Source organism: Hetaerina americana, unplaced genomic scaffold (genome assembly GCF_022747635.1).
Source record: "Hetaerina americana unplaced genomic scaffold, ioHetAmer1.1.p SCAF_227, whole genome shotgun sequence".
Classification (NCBI taxonomy): domain Eukaryota; kingdom Metazoa; phylum Arthropoda; class Insecta; order Odonata; family Calopterygidae; genus Hetaerina; species Hetaerina americana.
In genome coordinates this window covers 325,753-340,364 of record NW_027286794.1, presented here as the reverse complement: position 1 = coordinate 340,364, position 14,612 = coordinate 325,753, and the positions used below count along the sequence as shown (strand labels likewise).

Genomic DNA, 14,612 nt, shown 5'->3' with positions numbered 1-14,612 from the left:
GCAGCCATCTTAATTCATAAAGGATTTTGTGAATAATGAGTCAGTTTGGCCTTAAATAATTATTTATCCCTTTTGCCACTTCAATGGGTCTTAATCAAAAAAGATTTCATTTTAATCCTTTGGCAATATATTTTTTGTGAAAAATGCATGCAATAGGTATTCATTAACATACCTATTGCTGTTTCAGCATATCATCACTTCTGTGAGTGTTTACAGAAATGAATTCCAGAATTCAAGAAAGAGACAAATCCACTCTAGCCATTTCAACAAAAAAGGGGAAAATGAAAGCAGATTTAAATCAAAATACATCATGCTGCAGCCATTATCTACTCCTACAACATACATTGCACATACTTCATTAAATGTTAGCTCAGTTGATCGAAGGAAAAGGACCAATCCAATTACAATCATGTGGTGGGATCACTTTTTTTAGACTTTAGCAATCCATTTTTAGTTTTGGCTCAGGAGCAGCTTGTGGCTGAAGTGATTACATTTAATGCAGGTCAAAATTTTGAAATGGCAATTTTGCCAGGCCATGAGGCTGCTTCACTGAGTGATGCCATGGTTTAAGATGTCATTGAGATTTTTCTCTTGAAATATGGGGCTCTATTCAATTTCAATCTTTTAGTTTATTCAACAACCAAATACTTTAAGGTCATATTTTCTGATTTCCTCTTGGGAGTAAAAAGTGTTTCCCTCAGCTTTGAAATTATGAGGTTTGGCCACTTCACTACTTACTCTTCTCTTAGGCATCAATTACAGAAATGCCATCTTTACCGTTCACAAGAAAATGGCAGTCATAAATATAATTATTGCTAAAATTTAGTACTAATCTAAGGTACATGAGAAATCCAGTTGCTAGAGGTAGCTCAGGCGAAATAATATCATTCAAAAGTACACATTTATTTAATCATTGAAGTCAAGAAGCTACATTAATGCTCAATGCTCTTAGGGCTGATGAATGAATACAATGAAAACTGCTGTACTGAATATTATAACTTTGATCATAATATATTACCTTTCCTCACCTTTTATGGGCATGTAAACATCCTGTCAAAGATTTCTTATACACATATTTGCCTCTCTTACTTGGAATTGTTTGAGGTGGACATTAAATACATGTTGGTAGCATTAAGGATATGGAAATTGATTTATGTTCAGATTAAGTCAAACTAAAATTATTTTATGAATAAATAAATAATATGTAGGTAAGGACATAGGGTGCAATTTAGTGAAGCTGTTATATGCAGCATTGCACTTCAGCTATATACAGCAGAAACTTATCGGCAATTCAGGACATAAAATTGCACCCTATACGCAAAGAGCACTATATAAATACATAATAGAAAATATTCCACAACCACACAAAATTTTTCAACCACACAAATTCCAAGTACACTAATAAATCCATTAAAAAAATCTAAAGCATACCTAAGATCTGATAAAAAGTTAATCAGTTGAATCAATAAAATAAAATTGTTTTTGCATTTACATAAGACAGTTTGGCAGTTTGACTCAACCAAAATTTTTTCAACCCTAGGAATGGCAAGGGTTTCCTGGGAATGCAATCAAATTCTAGCCTAGACCTTATGTGGAAGGGTGTATATTCAACTATGTGTAAAGGGTGCAGTGTCATATAAAAGGGGTGAAAATTTATTCCACCCCTTAGGGTGGAAATATATCCTATGAAGATGCACCAAGGGTAGGATTCCAATACACCGTTGTAAGAAATTAGTCTGAAACTGAAAAATTAAAAATCCCACGGAATACATTTCTCTCTTAACTAATCCCAAACCAGACCTTCTACAACAGAGAATAGCCAAAATATACATGAGTGTATATGTATAATTTACCATTCCCACAAAATTTGTTGGCATCCATGCTATCTTGCCATCCAAACTTGACATGGGGGACCCATGGGAACTGCCTTACAGGAAAATTAACTTCTGCATGTTTCTTCCAAAGAACTTTGAAGAAAACAGTGAGCAAAGGCATGCTATCTACTCCAAAAACTCTAGGCATTATCTACTCCAATATTACATATAGTATCATTTCTTTCTCCTGCATCATATTTTAACTGTAAAAGGAGACCATTCACATCCCATTACATCTAAACCCCCAAATTTCATCTCCCCATCCAATCTTTCATGATCTACGCACCAACCATATTCATTCTATCCACAGTAAACTATATGAAACGGCATCTGTCAGACTTCAATGCAAAATCTCACTACCACAGCACCATACCAGAACCCAATCAAACATGTACATAAAATACAATGGAACTAAAGCTGCAAGCCAAGGACCAAAGTCAATTAGACTAAACCTATATAATAAATTAACAAAGAAATACAAAGACACAACAGACATAACTTAGTTCAAAAGACAAATGAAAAATTCCTAACTGAGAAAAATTATTACAGCATGTCTGAATTAATTATTGATAAAATGAAACAGAATATCCAAAGTATAGCCTATGTTTGGATGGCTTTTTATATATTGTATGCTATTTATTTGTGAAAAAAATGCATATTTTTATTCTTTCTCTGAATATGAATGCTCTAAATTTCGTTTTTATATTACACTTTCCTATATTGCTTTTGTACACAAATCCTTAAGCAATTAAAATTATTATTATTATTTACTTCACCCTTGAAGAGCTCATAAAGATGGATGTGGATATGTATGTACCAACAACATTTAAACATGTTTTTTGAGATTCACTTTTGATTATTTTGTATGCACTAACCATTAGTATAATAAATGCCATGCCTAACCACATCCAAAACATTTATCAATAGGAAATTTATGATCAATCTATTGGAGAGTTAGTTACCTTTCCAAACCAAACTTGGAAAAGTCAAATATACCTCGTTTTGAAAAGAGAAAGTCGAATTATCTATTACTCGACTCATGAATAATTGATTGATTGATCAACAAAACTTAATCATGAGAATTAACCAAATTTTCCGGCACAATTATGAAATTTTCTGATTTGTTTTCAAATTATCACTCTGCAGCAAAAATGAATTAATTGCACCAGGGCACTTTCCGCATTACACTGAGGCACTGAGTAAGAGGGTGTTCCTCAGGGCACTATGAAGATCTTACATCAGTCTCTTATGAGAAATTGGATGACCAACTATAGAGCTCAAACAGAGTTAGTATGATAATCAAATTAAATAACCACAAGCACATGACAATTTAATGACAAAAATAATAGTTTTATGCCATCAATTTACATTCAAACTGGACTAATCTTGGATCGCCAATAATTTAAAGATTAATCTTTAATAAGAATCTTTTAATAAGAAGAGGCTTCCATATATTTGTATTAGAAATTGTCATTTTTGCATGTATTAATCATCAAAAATGGAAAATGATATGAAAACAGGGCATATGTCATCCTAAATTCTTTACAATGGTGTTCATAATACCTCATGGAATTGGACTTGTTCAAGATAATGCACTGAAAGGTAGTGACAAGAGCATAACGCTAAGCATAGAACTCTAATTGAATAAATGAAATGACTCCAATAGCCGTAAACAGTTTACCTTTCTGAAGGAAGGGGGAAAAAAGTATTTAAAATAAAAACAAAGCACAAATGAGGTTAGTTGGCAAACGCCACAAGTCTGAGGATGGGGTAATGGGTAAAAAAGGTGAGGGATGAGAAAGGTGAATATGAGTTGGCGTATCTCAGCCATAAAGTAGCCTTCTTCAAATTCAATCCAGCCAATTAACCTCATTTTATGCTTTGTTTTTATTTTAATTATGCTTTTATTTAATGCTTTTTCCCCTTCCTTCAGAAAGGTAAACTGTTTATGGCTATTGGAGTCATTTCATTCATTCAATACTGCTAGCCATGAGAGATCAATTCAATCAATGCAGTACTCTAAACTTCATATTTGTGCCATTGATAAAAAATCATGGATTTCAAATAGTAGGCACATTAAGGGCTTATTGACAACATGCTTATTGGCAAATGGCTCATTGGGAAATTGACATTTTTTCTTACTGTCAGTCCAGGCAAGAACAGGGTGTGGATTATGATTTATTCTTCTGAAGTGGAAATGCTAACCAAACTCATTTTATTTTTACTTTCTTGTAGTGCTTATTTTACATTTACACTTGCAATTTTAGATGTTTTGGCAAAAGATCACTTCCCAGTGAAACCCAATTCTTCCCCAACATAATAGATCTCTAAGGTTGAGATTTCTCTCAAGACACAGGACATGAGACTAATATGGAAGGAGGTGAATGAAAGGATTTACAAATAACTTCAGGCTAACTAATTTCATTAAAAGATCAAATCAAGAATCCCCATCTTCTGATTTAATAAAAGTGTAACATTATTTATCATGAGACTAAAAGCAACCGTAACAACAACATCTGTTGCGCATGTTAAATTCATTGTTACAAAATGCGAAGTATTTCAAAGTTCAATTATCATTACATAAACTGATTAAATTTCAAATTAATAATGAATTTGAGAAAGTTAGTTAGATGATAAAATATTTACATATCTGTGAAAAACAATTTTGGGGTTAGATTCACATTGAAAAATGACCAATTCAATTTCTGAACTGTAAAAAAATCGTACCAGTTATCATTATATCCCATATGCACACACACACACACATATCCATACTGTGAGTGGGACAATTGTGTGTAAATTCAAATCTATTTAAATTCATCATGCATGTTCAACATGAATTTGAATACATTTCAATACATAGCACAGTATCCTTACACAATTCTCCACGGCTCTCAGACAACAATCTTTTGCCAAGAAGGAAGAATAAAGCGAAACATTCATTTGTTGTTGCCTTTCTCACAAGGAAGATGTTATCCATGAAAATAATAATTCTTTTCCTAGTGTCAAATCAGTAGGGAAAAATGTAACAAAGAAGTATTCATTTGCAACTTTTTCACGCATAGCTACAGAAATGTATAAGAGTATCAAAAAGTTTATGTAAGTCATTTTACACACAGGACGAGGGATTCGGATTCGAATTCCCGTTAAGGCAAAAGATTTTTACATTCTGAAATTATTGCATTGAAATGCATATTAGCAGATGACTCCGTCAAAGAGGCATCTCCCGCTGTTTCCTAGAATTTGCAGCCAAATGTCCAACTACTTGTCTTGTCACCAGCAATTCACCCTTAACTGTCATCACATATTTTAACCAAGATGGTATTTTCATGTTATTCCACCAAGTGAATTTGATCAAAGGTCAATAATGTGATTTCATGCCGTCTTACTACATTAATGAATAGGGTTTAGCTGATGGAAAGGCTGAGAGTTCAAAAACTATTGGTGCAGTTGATGAATGTTTTCCCAATTAAATTCACTACAATTATTAGTAAAGAGGGGTTCTCTCTCCATTCCTCCTCTTTACAAGTTGACCCCATGCTGAATGGTGTACCTTAGAATTGGACTTTGGCCAATGTACTCAGCATGGTCATCTAACACAGGCACATTTGGTTTTACACATTGGTCAGCAAGAACTACATAGACTATTGTCACTTCTACAGAAACTTTAGTTGCTATGATAGCCGAAATGCCATGAAAGAGTGATTTTTTGAAGATGAAAAAGAACACAAAACATTCAGTTGGTCTCCAAAATGGCAAAGGCAGCCTAAAGCAGTCACTTTCTGGCATTGTTGTTTTCAAAGTAAGAAATCTAATCTACATTGAACCTCAAGCTGGATGAGAGCACCAAATCACAAATTTCAAATATAATCTAGAGTTCAATGTTCAATGGTACTTGCTTGGTCAAGCATATACCATTCTTGACACGATCTAATCTCTCACCTGAATTAGCCACTCAAAAACCTAGAGTATTCCTTACCTGGAATCACTTCTTCTGTTCTGCAATTCATTCTGAGCATCAGGATGCTCTCTCAAAACCAATACGGTCAATCAAGCATGTGAATAGTCAACAATTATTATCTACAAACAGTTGCACTGATTTTTTCTCACCACCAGGAACTACCTTACGCCATCATTTCTCATCCCAGAGTTACTCATCACTTGAGCTTACACAGTCCTCCACACCTTTTTTCTTCCTTTCTGCTCACTCAGGTAATTAAATTCAGGTTTATGAAACCTCTTAAATATATCCATGCATGTGGTAGACCACAATGAGAGAATAGTTGAGCACACAAGGATTAATACACTCCTCAGAGAGCTTCATCTCCAGGTTGGAAGTGCCCGTTGCGATTGAGCGGTTCCTTCTCTGGAGCATCTGACGGCCTGTTTCTCTTGAAAAATCCACACTGGAAACAAATAGTTGCAGGTGGATCATGTACTATTTCAAAGTAAAAATTGTCATCTCACACACACCACACTTAGTCTTATAAAAATAAATTATACATTAAGTGGACTGATTCTTGTATAAATAGCTGACTTTAAACAATTAGACAAATGTGTATAATTAATTATTAAATATATCCATTAAATTTAATTATGCATACTTGACTCATTGTGTCAAATTAAAACTACTACAATATCTTAATATAAGAATACGGCTACTATTTATTTGATCCAGACTAAATTTTAATTCTTTATATTTGGATTTAGCTGTGCTGTGCAATGTGGAGGAAATGATTAAAAGAGGCATGGGAAAGACTAGAGATAGGAATGAAAGTCGGCAGGATATTTGTAAAATCAGTTAGTTTGGCTGATGACCAAGCTCTAGTCTGTCAGTCAAGGGTTTCCAAGCATTACTAAGTGAATTGGAAATTTAGTGCGATAGATAAGGGATGAGAATCGATATAAATAAAATGAAGATAAGAAATTTTCCATAAAGACAAAGACTGAGTATATTCTATTGTTTCAGGCTTCACTTCGTGGAAGTAATTGATATCCATTATTGAAATAGAAAGAAAGACTCGTACTTTTCCACAAATCTGTGGAAAAGTACGAGTCTTTCTTTCTATTTCAATAATGGACAAAGACTGAGCTTAACATTAAAATAGGAGGGTAAAATTAGAGCATGTGGAAAAATTTAAAAGCGTGGAATTGTTTTAGACCAAAATGATCAAAGTAGTAGGGACGTGAAGGGAAGAATTGTGCTAGGCAAAGAGGCTTTCACAAGGAGGAGGGAGTTGATAACTGGGACATTGAGTAAGGATGTTAAGAAAAGACTTGTCAAAACTCTGATATGGAGCATAATTATATACAGCGCTGAAACATGGTCACTGAAGGAATGAGAAGTGTAAAGTTGAGGCATTCGAAATGTGGGTATGGAGATAGATGGAGATGGTGAAGTGGGCAGAAAGGAGAACAAATGAGGAAGTGCTGGGTATGGTGTGGGAGGAGAGGGGTTTGTTGAAGGAAATCAAAAGGAGGCAAGAAAAATGGATGTAAGGCATATTGATCGGCAGTAGGATAATAAATACTGCAATAGAAGGGAGAATCTTGAGCAAACAAGGAATAGGATAGGGATGTTTGATGGAATAAAAGGATACAAAGATGAAGAGGGACTTGTTGTAGAGTAGAATATTGGGTTGCTTTTGTAAGGAGAAACATAATATTTATTAGGTAGTTGTGTCCATCCAAAACCTACCTTATCTGGTAGACGACCCAATAATAATATTTGGTTTTGCTGAGATTTGAAGTTTAGTTATTAGACTTCATGGAAATATGTTTGCAATCATACCCATAAAAATGTGTTTAAAATTTGAGTTTAAGGATTCATTTAAAAAAACTAAGCTGACCAAAATAGGAAAAATTAAGTTTGAGACAAAATACCATCTACATTCTATGCAAACCATTACTAATTTAATCTCTTTGGAGCACAAATACCTTTCACTATTTCTTACCTTCCATAACAGAAATATGAGGAGCAAAAGAATGATTGTTCCTGCACAAGCTGAAAGTACCACAACCCACCACGGCACAATGTCTCCCCTCTCTCCATCAGTAGGAGTTAGCTTCGTGACCACCTCATGTGTTCGAACATTTATGTAATCTGGAGCTCCAATTTGAGGAAGACGGGTCACTTGCGATGCTAGCATGGAGGACACCATCACACTTTGGGCACCCAGCTAAGAGAAGGGCAAAATAATATCCCACAATAATCACACTTTTTGCTTTAAAACTTACAATGATCAAGAGACATTTTGAGGCATGAGGAATTGAAAAAACATTAAAGGGGTCACCAAAATCCATTGGTGCCATAATAAAGTTTGGTGAAAATTACAAAGTTCTCTCAGGATGCAGCAACAAACAATATAAGAACACGTAAAAAGATCACTCACACGTTATTTCTTGATCATTTCGACAGAATTCAGGTCTGTCTTCATCGGAAGAAATAGAAGTAATGACTGAAGTCATAGAAGTAATGACTACATATATAGTATATATATAGTATACATATAAATAAATAAATAAATAAATAAATATATATATATATATATATATATATATATATATATATATATATATATATATATGTTATATATATAGTATGCAGCAAAATACAGCTGCTTACCAATACATGACTGACATTTTATGCAACCCAAATGTGCTGGGGACCTCACCTTTTTCATTGTCCTTACATCCACACGAGATCTCAGTGCAATCGAGGCCGTGTCGTCCTTGGCCAATGGGCCCACAGTGCAGTGGTAGCGTGTGCAGTTGGTTGGGCCACAGCGTAGGGCTTTAGCCAACTCTTCCTCGGAGGCGATGAGTGTCCCTTGAGACAGGGACTGCTGTGGGGCTGGAGAGGGGGACTGAGACCTCCTCCGCCTCCCTTCCCTCCCACCCCCACCAACCCTCTCCTCTCCTGATGACGATGACCAAGAAGACCACGAGGAACTGGAATATGACTTGCTGCCAGTACCAGAGGATGATGAGCTGTGCGTCTCCGACCAAGAGCTCTTCTTCAAGTGACCCCCGCTCCTCCTTCCACCATTCTCAGAAGAGGACTCCTCTCGAGAAACGACTTCATTCGAGGACCCTATTTGGACCTTCTCGCCCCCTCCGCTTCCAGCTTTCTCCCCGGAACTGGAAATTTCTTCAGAAGCAAATCTTTGCGATTCCAAGTATTTCTTTTTACGGTCAAGCTGAAACAAAATATTAAAATATTTAATCTATGACACCCTGAATAAGAATAATGCAAATTTGATGACATTTATCTCTTTTAAATATAGCCAATACCTTATATGAAGAAGAAAACATCTCTCTCTACTTTGAGCAAAGGAACAAATAAAATGATTCCTCTACCTCAGAAGCAACTAAACATACCCTGATAGGATTTTTCTATAATCAACACAAAGAACAAGTGCAGAGTACTTTGAATGCCCCTAGATAATTTGAAAACTACTTCACTTTTCAGGATAAACCATTTTTATTTTTCAACATGGTCTTCATCTAGGCTTGTACAAACTTAATTCCTAATTAAAAATTTTGTGCCATATTTTCCATTCCATTCTAACTTGACGTATTGGAAGGGCTTGTGCATTCCAATGATCCTTGGCGCTGTCTTGGCAGGAGCAATTATAATTGCTGCTGGAAGGGCTACCCTTGCCAGATAGGTCAAAGTTTATGAGCCAGATGAAACGCAGCATCTGTTCCTCAGTGAATTGGCTGCAAAGGCATCTGACTCCAGTGGGGCGGCCAGTAAGTGATGGTGTCACGTTAAAAACACTATTGAAGAAGGCAACAGGAAACCACCTCAATTATCATTCCCAAGAGCATAATGATGGACGGTATCCAGAATATGAGCCCTGGCAACTACGGGGCTCAGCTCAATTGGCCGTGTGTCATGCCCAGCAGCGAGAAGGGCAAGGTTTTCATGGCTGCAATCTCATGAAAGCCTTGTAAAGCACATCATGCGTTCAACTTCATGCGAGGTATGGCTAGGAAGTTTTTCAGTACTTGGTCCTTACCAAAAACTACCTTAACTGGTAGACTACTGCTCATAAATCATGTATTTTATCAATGCTGCTCCATTTTATTGATCCCTTCCAAATAATACATTTTTTAAACTTGCAAAAGCATGGATTTCTTTCTTCAACCCCCTCCTCAATAGAATGAAATCTCCTTCCTGCCACAGCCATTTCCTAAACCTTGAGAACAGGTCAAAGTCTGAGGGAGCAGAATCTGGTGAACAGGGGGGCAGTGGGGACTGAGCTGGAACTGTAACTACATCAATTATGCTGGTACATCTGCAGAGCTGCATTACTATGATGGAAAAGTACTTCTTTGTGGACCTAGCATTGACTGACTATTTTTTACAGCTTGGTTTTTCAAATGGTTTAATGGTGATATTTTACTATGCACCTGTTCATTTATGCTTGACGTTTTCCAAATTGTAAATGAAGAATATTCCCTGCAAATCCCAAAAAAATAGTTCCAGCCAAAGGAACAGTCTTTGCCTTCTATGGCATTGATACCCCAATTGGCATCCCACTGCTTGCACTGTTTCTTGGTTTCAGGAATGTAGTACTGGTTGTCCGAGGCAATGAAATCATGCCTAAAGTCTTGTAGATTTTGCTGAAACAGCTGTGAATCATCATTGGAAAATATCCAAAAATTCAATTTTCAATTAACTGACCAATCATGGCACCCATTTGGTAAATTGCTTCTCATGTCCAAATTGTTTTGCACCCCTCATGCACATGTTGCTCATGTCAATGCAAAGCACTGAGTGTCCTTCCTAAAAATATAAATGAACCTAATATAAAGTGGAGAACATCCCACAGCAGATGTTTTGCTATGAGAAAACATCTGCTGTAAAAGGAGATCTACTAGAATGATTCCTCTACCTCAGAAGCAACTAAAGCAACCATGATAGGGTTTTACCAGAATCAACTTTCCATTTCAGAATACTCAACATTTCCATCACACTATCTGACCTTATGTACTTTCCAAGTACTTATCTCACTCTAAAAGATCCTATAATATGGATGAGTATTACAGGGTAGGGAGGACCTTATATGCTTTCTCTTTTGTGGCTTCAGTACTTCCTTTTAAATTTCTCATTGCCCAATTAAGTACTTTAAATGCCTCCTGCATCACACTATTTACTCCCCAATCAATATAAGTATAGAATTAGTCATCTCACGCATTCGTTTTCTGTCATCCATCTCTATATCATGGGTTTTTTATTATCTCTATGGTAGTTCCCTCAACATCCAGAAAATTCAGCTCAACTTGTTCTCTTAAGGTCAACCCAAATAATTAATGTTCTTTCTTGCTTTCAATTGACATAAGTATCCAGAAGGAGAGATATGAAAACGTTTCATACACTGCACTTTTTAATTTAGAGATTTTTGTGGTTACTTTATAAAGATTTTTATGGGTAGGTAATATAATTTTTTCATTTATCCTAAATTATTATTCATCCAACTTAGCTGAGAAAAATAAATTATTCATAGTAATTATTAATAGCTAGAATGCCTGATACCTGGCAATACTTTTGACAGGTATTAATCCCTGTTTTTAGATACTATCATAATTTAAGAGCAATATATTCTGTTACGTTTAGAGATAGAAAAGAATAGTAAATACCAAAGTGCTCCTTGAATTCCGGCAAATACAAAAATATACACACATAGCACAAGAATTATTCAGCTTAGAGAGAGTAGGTAATGTACAACTGAAATCACTGCATTTAGTGCGCCCCTTGCATTAATTTTAGCAGCTCATGGGGCAATAAGTGAGTACAACTGCTATCCATTATATATGAAGCTTAAACACAACAATTGTAAACTTTTGATATGAAATACTCCATATTAAAATTTTAGCAGAACAGCATACGACAAAAGTCGCCTACTCACAATAAGCTTCCGTTCATTCACATGTGGGCCTGGAAAACATTTTATGGGACCCTCAACCTGAGGCTGCTCAAGGAGGTACAACAAATTTTCACCTGCAAACATACAAGCAAACATTTTAAGCAATTTTTACACTAGGATTATTACCTACATTGGGAATACATTAACATGCTACTTTATAATCTGTTTAGAAACCCTTAGTTTGTAACTTGATGTAGACTATAAAATCATGCATAAACCTTAAAAGTGTGCTAATAATTCAAAATGCTATGTTCACATTCCATTAGTTTACAACAGGGATGCTCATGGTTGCTTTGAAGAGGATCCCACAAAAGCAAAAGGATGCACCATTATGGGACAATTTATTAATTATAACCTCTGTTATGCTCAATGCTGCTGTTATCACTTTAAATTTGCAAGAAAGGGCCGACTAGCATAGTTTGAAAATCTTTGGAACATTTCAGTCTCATTTGTTTTATCACAATCCTTATGTTGGTTTTTTTAAATTATTTTTACAAGGATTTTCCAATTGACTATAGACCTAAGGTTCTGAGTGCCTATTACATCAACTTCACTCCAGTTTTATTGGAGGATATGGCAAATGGAGACCTAAATTAATTGAAACAGAACTTTGCATTATCCTGAAAGAGCAAATAAATGACCCCAGCTGAAAGCATGATTTATGAATGCAAAAATAGCAAAAAGACTGTGCCAGCTTGGCCTTCAACTTGTACCAGAGAGCAACTGAATTCCATCATTCGTTCATCAAATAGGTAAAGGTTGAAAGGATTCGATAGTCATTGACAAATGATAGTTCAGTATGGCAATGCATGCATGTCAGGCCAGGAGGTTTACATGTGGACTAGGAAGTCCTCAACAGTGTCACTCTTCTAACAGACTCTCCTCAGTCAGATTAGACACACTGACCAGTGATGCCTGGGCCATTTAAACAGTTGAAGCCAGGGATTTTCTGAAGGTATCCATGAATTTTCACTGTGCTGGAATACTTTTACCCTTTGGAAACTGCATGGAAAAATATAGCATAAAAACACATGTCCCTTTTGTATTCAATAAATTATGAGAAAAAATATTTGAGTTTTTCATCAATTTTCCCTTATTCACACAATTCTCCCTTTTACATTATTATCATATATTATTATGAAAGTCATTTAATTTACCCAAATACCTCTTCTGAAAAATACACACTGGCAATTTGATTATTAAGAGTGTCAACCGGTCTCTATCGTGATTAGAAGGCTCGGTGCCTAAAGTTTGTTTTTTCCCATTTTAAACCAATACTTTCAGGAGAAAACATTTCCCAAGTCTTCTCATTACAAAAGGCTGCGTTTGAAAAGCCATTAATCCAACCTAACCAAGAAAGGTGCACATTCCACATGATCCCCAAGAAATAACCATGTACCTCCAAAATTAAAAGGAATTTCTCACATTTCACTTTCTGATTCACCTTTGGAATGATAGGACACCAGAAGTGACATTAGACTGCAGGGAAAAATAACCTTATTCATACCTCCTAATATATATGTGGGCCACAAGATGTATGCAGTTGCTTCAAGAATATCTGAAGGGCCTTTGTTTCTTATCGTATAGATATGGACAATTTGTGGACCAATGTCTGCCTCATGGGTGATGTTCTTGTCATCGCCATAATGGGAAACATTGTAATGAAGATCAGGTGGATTTGATGACCTGTAATATGAAGAATGAGATTGGTTAAAATACTCATAATGACCACAAAGGGCCATACATGCATGAAATATTCAGTTGTAAAGAGATGTAGAAGTCTGCACTCAGAAAACTTACCCTTGCACTATCAGGTCAGTTTCCACCCAGATTGGAATGGTGAGTTGCTTGGAATTGTCGCTGAGGGAGGACACCTCCTCAGGATTTGTACTATTGACAGCCATCTGAAACTCATACCTTGGCTTCATTCCTTCCCTGTAGAATGGCTGAAGGAGCACTTTGAAATGCACCTGGAAAATAAAAATGTTTCAATGAATCAGCAGAACATGAGTATAGTTCAGGATTCCTACACTAAATACACAGTTCATATGTGGTAAGGGAAACATGCTTTGAATACACAATGAATTCTTCTGACTTGAGCCCTTCAATGTTACATTTAATAATTCAAGTCAACTTTAAAATGCAAAACCTTTAAGACATAATATGTACACTACCATGCAAAGTGACAAGTGAGAGTTGAATTTGGTTCAAAGGACCAACAGTGAACTGCTAGATGGAGCAAGAGAAGAACTTGGTTAAAGACTTCTAAATGGCCATCTTAGGATATTTTACATTCAAACTTTATTGGATCAGCTTTTCTATCTCTATTTGAGCATGTTGAAAAATAAGAGATGCTGAGGGCATGCCAGAAATCTTATGTCAATTTAAGAGTAGTTAACCATAAGTAATAATAGATGACTTATTCTTAAAACTGATCTCGATCAATGCTGACCGTAACATTCTATCTGACTTACTTTTCACTAAGGTTTTCTGCACTCCTTTTTCATTCAATGAAACAATTCTCACACAAATCAACCTTACTTTATTGATATCATAAGGTATGACCTTATCTTATGACATATGCTCTGTTGATGCTATACATAGTTTTCTTCTCTTGGGCTAGCTAATCAATCCAAAATTAGAACTGTTCCTTAAGTCATAAAATCAAAAATTTTATTGGAGCATTAAAATTCTTTGTTAAAAACAATGTTCATCAATAATGATTATATTTTAAGAACTCAATTCTGCAAAATAGACATTCTTGAGCACACAAAATGAGGCTATCTTCTGTAAAGAGGAATCT

General features: G+C 35.5%; 1 protein-coding gene across 1 annotated transcript in view; it reads right to left on the bottom strand.

The window, feature by feature from the left end:
• Window positions 1–887: 887 nt before the first annotated feature.
• The window catches only part of LOC139689370 (integrin alpha-PS2-like), a 195,741-nt gene continuing 182,016 nt past the window's right edge, over window positions 888–14,612 (bottom strand). The window contains exons 17-22 of the mRNA XM_071586452.1: window positions 13,610–13,779; window positions 13,317–13,495; window positions 11,792–11,883; window positions 8,549–9,073; window positions 7,829–8,053; window positions 888–6,280 (exon numbers count right to left, since the gene is read on the bottom strand). Coding sequence (XP_071442553.1) covers window positions 6,185–6,280; window positions 7,829–8,053; window positions 8,549–9,073; window positions 11,792–11,883; window positions 13,317–13,495; window positions 13,610–13,779 — 1,287 coding nt within the window. The 3' untranslated portion in view covers window positions 888–6,184. The remainder of the gene's footprint in view (window positions 6,281–7,828; window positions 8,054–8,548; window positions 9,074–11,791; window positions 11,884–13,316; window positions 13,496–13,609; window positions 13,780–14,612) is intronic.